The 13,686-nt window shown below is 32.5% G+C and overlaps 2 protein-coding genes across 4 annotated transcripts in view; one reads left to right on the top strand and one right to left on the bottom strand.

Moving 5' to 3' along the window:
• Positions 1-212: 212 nt before the first annotated feature.
• LOC115876285 (pre-rRNA-processing protein TSR1 homolog) lies at positions 213-4,782 on the bottom strand. 2 transcript variants are annotated; one of them, XM_030892009.1, is made up of 13 exons: positions 4,550-4,782; positions 4,228-4,498; positions 3,989-4,175; positions 3,675-3,930; positions 3,482-3,626; positions 3,261-3,426; positions 2,995-3,205; positions 2,691-2,868; positions 2,511-2,634; positions 1,766-2,026; positions 782-962; positions 530-664; positions 213-381 (listed from the first exon to the last, which is right to left on the bottom strand). In XM_030892009.1, the coding sequence occupies exons 1-13, from the start codon at positions 4,659-4,661 to the stop codon at positions 233-235; spliced, it is 2,376 nt and encodes a 791-aa protein (XP_030747869.1). In that variant the 5' UTR covers positions 4,662-4,782; the 3' UTR covers positions 213-232. The 2 variants fall into 2 exon arrangements, with proteins under 2 accessions (XP_030747869.1, XP_030747868.1); XM_030892008.1 differs by having other exon boundaries at positions 3,482-3,930.
• A 118-nt stretch (positions 4,783-4,900) lies between these two features.
• Positions 4,901-13,686, top strand: part of LOC115876278 (midasin-like) — an 84,847-nt gene continuing 76,061 nt past the window's right edge. For both annotated transcript variants that reach the window (XM_030891997.1, XM_030891996.1), the window contains exons 1-12: positions 4,901-5,065; positions 5,119-5,366; positions 5,421-5,648; positions 5,811-6,339; positions 6,748-6,911; positions 6,986-8,148; positions 9,076-9,559; positions 9,614-9,839; positions 10,954-11,466; positions 12,493-12,745; positions 12,936-13,237; positions 13,489-13,612. In XM_030891997.1, the coding sequence (XP_030747857.1) occupies positions 4,988-5,065; positions 5,119-5,366; positions 5,421-5,648; positions 5,811-6,339; positions 6,748-6,911; positions 6,986-8,148; positions 9,076-9,559; positions 9,614-9,839; positions 10,954-11,466; positions 12,493-12,745; positions 12,936-13,237; positions 13,489-13,612 (4,312 nt within the window). In that variant the 5' untranslated portion in view covers positions 4,901-4,987. The remainder of the gene's footprint in view (positions 5,066-5,118; positions 5,367-5,420; positions 5,649-5,810; positions 6,340-6,747; positions 6,912-6,985; positions 8,149-9,075; positions 9,560-9,613; positions 9,840-10,953; positions 11,467-12,492; positions 12,746-12,935; positions 13,238-13,488; positions 13,613-13,686) is intronic.

The following is a 13,686-nucleotide window of genomic DNA, read 5'->3' as shown; positions in this document are numbered from 1 at the left end:
AAATAAAACATATTTTATGAAATAAAATTTATATAAAGTAAAAAATCTGGATTTAATATACCTTGACATACTGAAGGTATTGTTAATAATACTCGGTATAAAAATGAATGTTTACTTATCGGAAAAAATACAAAAAGCGTGAAAAATTACTATTATGTTCCGCTAGAATTATTTTCTTACAAATAAAGGTGAAAAAATAAAACAAACAAACGTTAACGTGTTAACAATTTATTTATGTCTCCATTGTATCATTATTTACACAGCTAACCAAAAAATCTTCGTATGTCCATTTAGGAAATACTCTTTTGTACAGGTTTAACATGACGGTGTCTTGGGATTTCAACTGACCATCAAATCCGCATTTCATATGACCATGTGTGCCTAACAAACATTACATTAGATCCAAAAAAACTTCAAATAAACGGAATATGTAAAATATTCTCTGTATAAAACTAAATTTTGTAACGATACATTTGAACTACTTCTATTTAATTTTAAAACCAGCCCTTAAAAATCCCTCAAAACTTACCTAGAGGTTCCTTAATATGTCCTTTCCTTCCCATTTTCGTCCTGAGCTTGCAGGGCTTAAAATAGGTTATGTCGTCCCTATTGAAGAACATGAATCTCACCACAGCTGATTTTTTGTATATCTTGAAAGGGTGACCTACGAAACAAAAAATAAGTTAATAATTTCTCTAGAACAACTCGCTATTTTTTATATCAAACAATTTTCTGTATGTACAGGGCGACACAAATTCTAGGCAAAATCTCGGAAACTTACCTGATAAAACTATCCTTTTTATTACAAGCCTGTCTGGATTACAGGACAACAAATTTCCTGTAGCAACTAATGTGTATTTCTCTCCAATTTGTTTATAACATAAGATCGGTGCTGGCGGAAACTGAATTGGTGCATAGAACGTTGCTACTGTCGTCGAATTTGGTTGAAAAAATCGTTCAAACTACAAGAAAATATAAAAATATCGTAAAGAAATGTGTATTTTAAAGTGCTAGGATGATAAAACGATTCACTAGAACTGAACTAAGACGAAAAAACATCTAGAGATCATATATAATTTATGTATAATGGTCATATATAAATTAGATATGCCATCATATATTAATTATCTATGATATCATATACAACTAAAATTATTATAATCATATAATTTATATATGATATTTCTATATATGATAATCATATATAATTTACATAAATCATATACAGGGTGTCCCAGGCTGAGCGTGCATTAGAAGTTTCTAGATAACTACAACATCTAGATCGGATATTTTTTGCACATCATTGTTTCACAACGAGATCTATCGATTAAAAATATTTTCAATGTGATTGCACTTCCGGAAAGACCGGAAGTTGACAGCAACTTTTTTATTTTAAACGGGTACCCCCATTTTTATTATATATTTAAATTCTCTGGAAAATTTTATAAATTTTGATATTAAACACTCTATACAACATTAACCGATTTTGAGGAAAAAAATATTTAAAATTTTTAGACAAAAAAAAAATGCCTGTTAAAAAAACGCGTATAGCCTAAACGTCAAATTTAATGATTACCAACATAAAGCAACATAAAGAGAAGACATGTGGCTCTCTATTTCAAAAATTAAATTGTTTAAATATCTCATAGAACAATTTCATTATGTCATAGAAACACCCATTTAAAATAAGCCATATTGAGAATATTTTTAATCGATAAATCTCGTTAAAAAACAACCTTCAAAAATCATGAAAAAACACACCTACCTTATGTTTTTGACCGTTGGTATGCTGACTGAAGATAGGGTTCGTAATGAACCTCCTGAACCCACACTGGAAAATCACCCTTTCTTTTGATTTAATCGGAAAACCATAATCTTGGGTTCGTTTTAGCACGGCGTTGAGCACGGACATTTTGTGCTCGTGCGGGAACAGACCGAACAATATAACGGGCGATTTCGTTTTTAGAAACGACGACCACATCAATTCGGACACGTTTTTGACGTGAACTGTCACGTACCATCCAGGCTAAAAAAGTCACGGTCTTGTTAAGTTTCTCACAACAAACTGTATAGGACCCTTATTAGTAGTCATAATGCTTTTATTTTTTTAATGCTTTAATATATATAACGCATTAAAAAATACTGTAAATTAGTGATCCTAAAGATAAAACACCTCCGCTGGAAAGGTCGGGTATTTATGAAGTTTCATGTAAAGATTGTAATCAAAAATATGTTGGGCAAACTAGAAGATAGATATAAGGAGGAGGTAAGATATGGTAAAAAAGTTAATTTAAAATTAATCAAACAAATCTTAAATTACAGGCAATTAGATGCATATTATGAGAACGTCAAAATAAATAAATGTACAGAAACAGAGATAATGGTCCAAGTCAAATAAGAGTGTAAAAAATGTTTTCCAGTAGCTACCACGACGTCATTTCCATTTTGAATTTATGAATATAAAAATACTAATACTACAAATTAATTAATAATAAAATATATTGACTTACCAAAGCGCCATCTTTATTTTCTTGCTCTTTTAAAATTCGTTTTTTCGTCCTGTCGAAATTCTGGAACTGGAAAATTCTGGAATAATCGCTGGGCAAATTTTCCTTTGTGTCCCATGGTGAAGTCCTGTAAAAAACATTAAAAAAATAAACATTTTTATTTTTTTTTAATGTAAAACATACCTAAAACTCTCTAAACCCCTGTATTTTTGAAACCTTATTCTCGCTGGTGTATCTACAGGAGTGTCCACTTCATCAGGAAACATTAAATCTGATTTGGCTTCTTTTAGTTTGTTTAAATCGTCTTGTTCGGCGTTCATGTCCATTTCTTGGTCGTACTTATCATCATTAACGGCTATTTCTAAAAAAAATATTTTTTTACACGTAAAAAACTATTTTTTACATATAAAAGTTTTTTACACGTTTTTTTATATGCCCATCCCTAATATAAGTGTAAACAGCTCCTGTGTAATTTTTTCACACATACCTGACTCAGTAACTGTATCAAACTCCTTTTTTTCATCTTCCGCATCAGAATACTCAGACTTTTCTTCCGATCTAGCATCCATAAATTCATCATCTTCAGACTCTTCCTCATCACCACTGTACTCGTTATTCTGAAACTCCGCGTCGTCATCCGGTATCCAGGCTGCCTGATAATCCGACCAACCTTTGGGCACTTTTTTAACTTTTTTCGCCTAAATTCGCAACAATTCTAATAAAAAATCATTCAAAATTTAAAAAATTACATACCTCATCTCTATTTGCCATTTGAAAGTCCTCATCTGTAGGCATAGTTTGTTCTGCATCCATGGCATCTGGTACATTTTCCGAATCCAAAGATTCTTGTTTCTCTGGATCAGATATTTCTAATACTTTTGTAGTTGTTTCGACAACCATGGCATTTGGATCAGAAGCTCTATAAAAATATTTCTGCATTTATTTAACAAAAAAAATAAATATTTAAAACGCACTTATTTTTAGTGTACTTGTTTGGATCATTTGGAGCATCGATTTGAAGCATCTGATAATCACCTAGTCCAGGAATGTGAACAAGCTGGTTCACGGATAATGGGGTTCCTTTTAAGTAGCCGGTGATTTTTAGAGTACCGACAGCACCTACAAGTCTTTTTATAGTATAAAAATTCATATAAAAGACTATCTTACCTTCACTTTCAGGAACAAATTCAATTTCTTCACCATATAAATACGGTCTCCTATCTCTGTATAACACAGATTTTCTTTTTTGATCACCTATTTTCCTCAAAATATTGATTCCTTCACTGTATTTATCTAAAGTCATTAATTTCTCTTCTGGAAGATACTTAGACACAATTTTTTGTATGGCTTGTTTATATTCATTACGTTTTTTAGGGGTTACACTCTCTAAATCTGTCAATACAACGAGTGGAGTTGGTAAACCCTAGTAATATATTATTTATGTTAATTTTCTATATAAATTTTAGTAAATAAAGTCTTACTTGTGCTAGAGCAGTCGTAATAATATTATTTCCCCATTTATCTATTATATCTTCATTATCCTCAACACTAAATACCGAAGATAACAGAAATATAACAGTATCTGCAACTTTTAACGTATCAAGAACATCAAAATCATTATCTCCGGATGGTACAACAAATGAGAACCTCTTCTTGAATCTGGGTATGCTAAAACAAACTTATTAAATCTAAGAAAACAACTAAAATATAATAAAACTACCATAAATGAGTTACACCAGTTGATGTTTTACTAACGATTCCTTCCTCATCACATTGAGTTAAAATGGACAAAGCAGTGGTAGGATCAAAACCCTTATTTAGGGGTACAAGACAGGCAAAAATCGGGGCAAAATCTAGGCCTCCCAGCGATCGTTTCTTGGCTAGAACCTCGTCTCGTTTATTTTTACGAATCTGCTGAGACTGATTGCGTCTCTGGGCTCTCTCGAGTTCGTGTTTGTGTTTCTTGGACAAAGTCTTAACAGACACCTTCCCTACAACGATATAATGAAATATTTATCGGGAAAAGGACTGAAATAGGGTACCTTTATTCGATAAACTGATTGATCCTTTCGATCGATGTCTTCCATGCTTATGTTCCTTGTTGGATTGCTTGAACGGACCAGGTCTATGGGTCTGGCCTTTATCTACAGCCATTCTTTTAATATTTAGGTAAATTTCTTAATTATAGAGGCATTAAATAACACGTGCCGACTAAATTTATAAATAATAATAAATATTCTAACCTAAAATTCCCAAGATGTCTAATTTTTCCCACAGATTGAGTATTTCTTTTTGTTAACGTTTATTAATCTGTAGTCACGCAGAATAGGCAACCCGTTATTCATAGACAAAAAACGTGCAGATCTTTGGTGCCGATTTTTGGTTATGTTCGGCCGGACAACTTCAACTTGATCGAAAATTGAAACATTTTTCAATATTTATATTTATTAAACGATGTGCATTTAAAAAAATTGTTGGAAATGGCAGATAACACTCTTTTGTATAGTAAACTGAAAGAGTTTAGTAAAATCAACGAACAGTTTTCTGTTAGTTTTAAGGTAAGTTCGAGCACAATTGAAATTTTCAAATTTAACATAGTATATTTTTGCAGATTATAAACTCTAGAAAAAACTTGAGCGGAGAAGAGAGAAGTCACAGCCTTCTAGATTACATTGCCAGAGAGATTTTCACTGTACCACAGTATTTTTTATCAGTTACTGAAACTTTTAGAAGTGAATTACCTCTACTTGTAGTAAAAGCACTACATTTTGATGAAAAATGCCCGTTTAATTTTCCCAGGCATGTTATTAACAGTATTTTGTTATCGAAAATAGTCCAGATTAGGCCGGACATTATAAGGTTTGTATTTATTTCAATTCTTTAGATTTTTAAGTTAAATAATATGAGTTTTAGTCATGTACTGCAATATTTTGAAAGTTACCCTTCACCTTTCGATGAAGACACTAAATGGTCTTCTAAAAGGACAAAATTGAGCCCTACAGAAAATTTAATAAGGGATATAGACATTGTGAAGGCATGTTATTACTTGTTGAGATGTGATCCTAAATTTTTTAGACAAAAATGGATGTGGAGTATTTTTCTGAAACGATATTTGTTCCACAAAGATTATGAAGTCTCATGGTAAGTTTTACTTTGTAATAAAATACTGTATGATTGAAAAAAGATGGCGTCTATTTGGCTTAGAAATGAACATCGATGACATTTGCCATCTTTATTTCATAGCAATTGTTTACTCTGTTTTTTTTTCCAATTATATTGTTAGTTAATAATTTATTTTTGTAGGCTTGCTCATCATGTAATGGGAATAGTTTTGGGTATGAATGAAACCACATTGCAAAGTATTATACTTAAAAACATACCGGAAGAATGTAACGTCAAATTTACAGTTGAATTTAATTCAAAATCTAATTCAACGCAATCTTCTAATGACATTCCAACATTAAATCAACAACCAATAATTCACAAAAGCCCAAACACACCGAAAGATGTGGTAAATGTAGCCGGGGTCTATATATCTGCTTCAAACCGACCGAAAAAGGACTTACTACTCGAAGTTTCATCGACTTTAAATAATTTAAGAAAAATTGCTGTTGGATTGTCTTCAAATAAAGCGCTGTGCCTCCAAGGGCCGGTGGGTTCAGGTAAAACAGCCCTAATTGAACATCTGGCTGCTAAAACGGGGAAGAAATTGGGTGAAGACTTCATAAAAATTCAGTTGGGTGATCAAACCGACAGTAAAATGTTACTTGGGACTTACCGATGTACAGATATACCAGGAGAGTTTCTTTGGCAGCCTGGAGTTTTAACACAGGTATGATTCTATATATCTTTATTTTTTTTATTGCTTATTTATATATTTTATAATTTATTACTTTTTCAACACTTTAAACTACCTTTTTTCAAAACATATACTTCAAATTCTTCAATTTTATAGCTGTTAGTAAGAAGTTTCAACACAATTTTTTTCTTTTTTTACATTTTCTTTTTTTCTTTATTTTGTTGTTCATTATTTTCTTAATATTTTTTTCTCTTTGTTTTTCTCTTTATTTTTTCTTTGTTTTTGTCTATATTTATTTTTTCTTTTTCATTTTTTTGCAAAAGGTGTTTATTTTTTTTTCTGTTTTTTAATTTTTCCCTATTTTTTCTTTTCGTTCATTCTTTTCCTCTGGTGCAGCTTTTTTGGAACAACTGTATATTAATAAAAAAAAGTCTGTTTCAGGCTGTTATAGATGGTAGCTGGTTACTCATGGAAGACATAGACCTAGCTAACATGGACATAGCCTCAGTTCTTACATCTCTCTTAGAAAATAGCGCCCTATCAGTACCAGGATACAGAGATTTAGTACCAGTAAAACCAGGCTTTAAACTAATAGTAACCCAAAGGTAAATATACAAATACTTTTTTACTTTTTATCAAAAAAAAAAATTTCTTTGAATTCGTTTTTTATTCCTTTTAGGCTTATCCCTACATTGACAGGCTACCACAAAAAACATTCAGGCCCTCTAAGCCTTCTAGATAAACAGCTTTTACAAATTTTTATCGACCCACTAACTAGCGACGAATTAAAATATATTTTACACGCACATTACCCGAAATTTGACACTATTTCTGACAGACTGATAAACGTTTTTAAGTTATTTTCATCGGAGAGTATTAATATTTTACCCACTAAAAAAAGTGGAAGGTTGATTTCAACAAGGGATTTTTTTAAATGGTGTTCGAGAGCGATCATTGATTACGATGTAAAAAGCCAGGAAAGTGCGCTAAAAATTCTACAAGACGCTATGGACGTTTTTTGCTGTTGGATACCCGACGAAAAACTGTCTTTAAACCTTTCAAAAGAAATTAGTGCTCATTTGGGGATAGTTGAACAGAAAGCAGAGTATTTTTATAAAAATTACAAACCCACAATGCAACTGAGCTCAAACAGTTTGACAGCCGGAAGAGCCTCACTGTCCAGAGACCACACAATGTACAGTAGAAAAGATAGGTTATGTTTTACCCGACCTGCTTCTGTGATGTTAGAAAGAATAATGTGCTGTGTTAAACTAAAAGAGCCAGTATTGCTTGTTGGTGAAACAGGTACTGGAAAAACCTCTTCAGTGCAGTTTTTGGCAAGTTCCTTAGGAAAAAAACTGGTAGTTATCAATATGAACCAGCAATCTGATTCTGCTGACTTACTAGGGGGTTTTAAACCTGTTGATTTAAAACTTATTATTACACCTATCAAAAACGAATTCTATGAGCTTTTTTCCGACTTTTTTAAAATCGAACCCAACAAACTGTACCTGAGTAAAATCGATTTTGCTTTCAATAATCAGAGGTTTAAGGAATTGGTTAGGTTGATGCAGACCAGTACTGTAGCGGCTGTAAGACGTCTCAATGAGAAAATGAAGGAGAGTTTAGATGAGGGGAGGTTGGATAAAGAAAAAGAGCTGTTGAATAGGTGGGAGAATGTGAGGGATAAGTTGAGGAAGCTGGAGATTCAGGTGAAGCAAGCTAACGCTCTGTCTTTTGCTTTCATTGAGGGGAGTTTGGTGAAAGCTGTCCAGGAAGGGTCTTGGGTTTTGTTGGATGAGATCAATTTGGCCAATGCGGAGACTTTGGAGTGTCTTTCAGGTATGTTTTTACATTATTTTATTTATTTATTTATTTTTTTGGGTTTTCTACAATATAAGTATGAAATTTTGAAATTGATGGTATGTTTCGTCCACATCTGAGGGCATGGATCTTTTTGTAGATCTTCTGGTATTTTATCAATATTTATTATAATTTCGAAATTTTTTTGTCAACATTATTAATATACCGGGTGCGTCTCTAAAGTGACTCATAACTTTTTAATTTTTTAGATAAAAAAACGAAATTTGGTATATTAGTATATGACATAAATTGGGATTGATTGACACATTCAATTGTTTTTGGTCACTTCCTGTTTCACCGGAAATGACTACAACTTTTGATTTTTAAGTAGCACCCTCGGTATATTTTTACTTTATTCAATAGAAAATGACACTCTGAATAGAATGACATATCATATGTCAACTTTTGACATTTTAGCTTAAAAAAGAGTGCCATGACTGTGTTAAGAACACTAATTTTTAATCAAGGAGCCTTGGGAAAATAAATTTGATCTTCTAATGTTTTTCGTGCTTTGTCCTGGTCGGTTATAATATGCCCAAATCGTATTTTTAATAATATATCAATCTGAAAAAAATGAGAAAGTTATAGGGGTGAGCCACTTTTGTAAAACACCCTGTATATATTGAATTTTTTTTCTTAAAAATTACAGTTATACATTTCAGTTTATTTTTAGTACTTTTTATAATTATTAATAATAATAACGATTTCTACCAAGCAAAATATATTTTTTTAAAATTGTATAAGTTGTGTACATACAGTATGTCCCCGGATTGTCTTTACAAGAGGAAAAATTAACTTTTTTATTATGCCTTCTGTGCATTTTTCTCAAAACGTTATTAATAAAAAACAACCGTTTTTCCTGTTGTAAAGATAATCTGGGGACATACTGTATACTGATTTTTCTAGGTCTTTTGGAGGGAAATGAAGGTTCCTTATGCCTCGTTGAACGAGGCGATAAAAAACCGATTCAAAGACACCCAAATTTCACATTATTCGCTTGTATGAACCCAGCTACTAACGTCGGTAAAAAAGACCTACCCATGGGACTTCGCAACAGGTTTACAGAGTTCTACGTGGACGAATTGACAGAAAAATCAGATTTAATGCTCCTGGTTAACAGTTACCTTCAAGCACTGGCCTTGAAAGAAAACGAAATATCTAGGATAGTCCAGTTTTATTTGCATATAAGGGCTGAGATGCAGACGACCCTTTGTGACGGTCTAGGACACAAACCTCATTTTTCACTCAGATCATTATGCAGGGCTTTGATCATAGCTTCGAAAAATCCTTGTGGGAATTTTAAAAGAAGCTTGTATGAGGCTTTTTGTTTGAGTTTTTTGACTCAACTCGACTCAGACTCATACAGAACAGTTGAAACAATGATTGCCAAGTAATTTTTTTTATTTAAAAAAAATATTTTTTTTTAAAATGTTTTTTTTTCTAGGTATATGATTGGTGATTTTAAAGCCTTGAAGGCTGTTTTAAGACAACCTATACCCGAGCCTGTTGAAAAAGGTTCTAAATATTTGCAATTTGAAGGTTATTGGATCAAAAAAGGTTGTCTAGAGGCCAATGTTCCTGACGACTATATTTTGACAGAATCTGTCAGGAAGAATTTAAAGGATTTGGCTAGGATTGTGTCTATTGGAAAATTGCCTGTGCTTTTGCAGGTAAGTTCTAGAATTTTCTGTCAGAAATATCACTCTGTATATTATTGCATTTTTGTCACGTTTAAGTGTTTAATGTTTAGGTTTAATATTGTATAGGTACCTAAAGTATGGACTAGAGCCTATTTTAGGTAAATATTTGCAACCTAACTGCTACAGGGTGGCTCAAAAATGTGTGAGTGGATAGGGATGATTTTTTTTGCAAAGGAACATCCTGTGTATAATTTTTTTGTTAATGGGGAATTAAACAATTTAAAGTGTTTTAAAATTTAAACACTTTTGCTGATATTTATGGTATTATTACATACAATATTTTTCATTTTATGGATTTTATGGAAAGCACTGTTCATTAAAATGTTCTATCCTAGAAAAAATCATTAGCTGGCTTTGGAAAAAAATTACTGTTGAAAAAAAAAATGTAATATAATACCGCGAATACCTGCTAAACCGTTAAACATTTTAAAATACTTTAAATACAAAAAAGTTCATTTTTTAATTCTACATCGCACAAAATAATAATATACAGGGTGTTCTGATAAAAAAAATGAAGAAAAACTATGTTATATTTTAGAAAGTTTGGAGTAGAATTTTGAACACCCAGTATGATTTAAGACTGCGATATTTATAGTAATGTAAGGACAGACCAACTGTAGTCAAGTTTTGATTTCAACACATTTTTTCTATTTTTAATAATTTTTTAAAGGTTCAAAAATATATATTTTTTATTTACCTGTGAAAATATCAAAACATATTTAATAATATCTTACGAATTCGTAAAGTGATCAGAAAGGAAGCCAAAAATGCATTAATATACAGGGTGTTCCATTTACAAAAATCATCCCGATCCGTCACATATTTTTTAACCACCCTGTAGAACTTAAAATATTTTCCTGAAATACATCCTGTTGCAAGGCCCTGTATAATAAGTAACTTTGATTCTCTTGTAAATCTATGAAAATATTTTTACAAATGTATTCCACTATCGTCAGCATATTTTACAAGATTGATCTAATATAGACCTTTTTCAAAACACCCAGTACAATAATTAACTATTTCATTACAGTACTGACCCACTTGAAAAAAATATTTTTGTTCTACACTGTATATTTTTCTACAGGGCGACACGTCCGTAGGCAAAACCAGTCTAATCATGTACCTGGCCAAATCCAGCGGCAACAAGTGCGTCAGAATCAACAACCACGAACACACGGACCTGCAAGAATACATCGGCTCCTACGTTGCCAATTCTACCGGCAAATTGGTCTTCAGAGAGGGCGTGCTAGTCGAGGCCATGAGAAAAGGCCACTGGATCATACTCGACGAGCTGAATCTAGCTCCGACAGACGTCCTGGAAGCCCTCAACAGGGTCCTGGACGATAATAGGGAATTGTTCATTCCCGAAACGCAGGAAACTGTAAAGGCCGATGAGAATTTTATGCTGTTCGCTACCCAGAACCCTCCAGGGACTTACGGTGGAAGGAAGACGTTGTCTAGGGCTTTCAGGAATAGATTTGTGGAGTTGCATTTCAATGAGATACCGCCCACTGAATTGGAGGTTATATTGCATAAAAGATGTGCTATGCCGCCTAGTTATGCCAAGAGGATGATCAGTGTTATGACTGATTTACAGGTAAAGTAGAGGATATTTGAATTAAAAGAGTAAGAAAGGAGTATACCGTGTGTTGCATTTTCGACCTGAAGTTAGGAGAAATCTCGTGCCAGTTTTAAAAACGATGAATAAGTTTTCTCCATTTTATTTTACAGAAAAATGCATTTGAAACTTTTTAAAGTACTTCTTAAAATAGATATAGATATAGAGATACAAAAATACTAAATTAGGTGAATATTTAATACAGGGTGGTCCGAACTGTATTCCGGAAACTTCGGCACCATATTCTGCAGATAAAAATAAAAATGCTTAGTTTCGGAAATACAGGGTGGAGAAGTTTCATTTTTATTTCGATTTTTTCCAAATAATTTTTGAAGCAACGTCAATATTTGGATGAAAATTGATATCTGGGAGTTTTTTGAGATGAGAAATTGACATGAGAACAACCTGTATAAAACTACTCTGTAAAAAATATACATTTACGACGTTTTTTACGTAAAAAAGATCTCTTGGTAAAAATCGCTAAAATCGAAAATATTCAATTCATGTCATTATTGACAAAAATAAACATGTTGAGTAGATAGTTATTTGACTGAAATTATAAATTTGGGAACTTTTTATTACTTATAAACTTTTCTTCGAAAAAATGATGATAGCACAGTTTCTGTTGGACTTTTGGCACAAAAATATTTCAAATTTATGATTTCAGTCAATATCTATTTAGTCAATATATTTAATTGATGTCAGTGATGACAGGTATTGATAATTTCGATTCCAAATATCTCGAGAACCATTACTTGTAGCGATTTTTACCAGGAGATTTTATTTACAGAAAAAAAAACGTCGTAAATGTATATTTTTTTATTCAGTAGTTTTATACAGGTACGGACGGGAAAAGTTATTAGTATTCAAACCAGGTAAAAAAATACGTAGGTGGCGCCCTCTACAGTACATTTTATTCAATTAACCTGAAGATTCACATAGGGATAGAAAAAAACTGTCCCTAAGTGTGTAAATCTATATGCGATACATTTGAACTACTCTTAGGTTCGAAGACGTACATCGGCTGCTTTTGCCGGCAAACAGGGTTTTATCACGTTGAGAGACCTCTTTCGATGGGGTGAAAGATACAGGTTGGCCCAAAATACCGATAAACTACACGATTGGAACCAGCACCTTACTGACGAAGGGTACCTAGTTCTGGCTGGGAAAGTTAGAAAAGATGACGAAAAAAATGAAATTGTAGCGGCCTTACAGAAACACTGGCAAAGAAAAGTTGTTATTGACAATTTGTTTACATGTAAGTGTACAATTTGTTTACATGTATATACAGGGTGGTCCGAATTGTATTCGGGAAACATGACTACATCCTCGCTAAAATTACTAGTTTTTTCCTAACTTAGTCGCAGCTAAAATCTGCTGTTTTTTAATGTAAAAAAATATTTTTCAGCCTTTTTTTAAACTTTGACTTATTTTACATTAATTTTTAGTACACGAACATACATCTTCTGTAACAAAACACGTTCTTCGAAAGCTAGAAACCAACAGCATCAAATATCCCCACATAGTCTGGACGCTAAACATGCGAAAATTGGCCGTCCTGGTAGCCAAAGCTATAGAATTCAACGAACCAGTTTTACTAATCGGCGAAACGGGAGGTGGAAAAACGACGATATGTCAGTTGATAGCCGAAAATAACGGGCAGGAACTTGTCTCTATCAACTGTCACATGAACACGGAAAGCAGCGATTTCATTGGCGGTTTGAGACCTGTCAGGGAACATTCTCAAGAGGTAAGGAACGGCGAAACAATGGCTCTCAAAAGTTGTTATTTAGGCTTGTGTTTATATTTATTAATATTTAAAAAAATCTGAAACGCTACTGATCTCCCGGAAGTCAAGTCATCCATTTTGAGACACCGTCGCCGTCTTTCCAAGTTTGTTGATATACTGTTTTCTTAGATTTTTTTTATTTAGTGTGGAAATTCATTATTTGCGCTTATTATATATTTAATTTTATTGATTTTTTGATATTTTTTTTATAGAATCGTCTTTTTGAATGGATAGATGGTCCACTGATTAACGCCATGAGACAAGGAAGTGTATTTTTGGCTGATGAAATTTCTCTTGCCGATGACAGTGTATTGGAAAGGCTAAATTCTTTATTAGGTAAGTTTAAATACAGTTAATTTGTTTCTAACTTTCCAACAACACAGTGGTACAATACAAGATGTCAAATTAAT

This window comes from Sitophilus oryzae, unplaced genomic scaffold (assembly GCF_002938485.1).
Source record: "Sitophilus oryzae breed Bouriz unplaced genomic scaffold, Soryzae_2.0 scaffold_1430_pilon_pilon, whole genome shotgun sequence".
Classification (NCBI taxonomy): Eukaryota; Metazoa; Arthropoda; class Insecta; order Coleoptera; family Curculionidae; genus Sitophilus; species Sitophilus oryzae.
The sequence above is the reverse complement of the archived record's forward strand: the minus strand, read 5'-3'. Positions and strand labels throughout refer to the sequence as shown.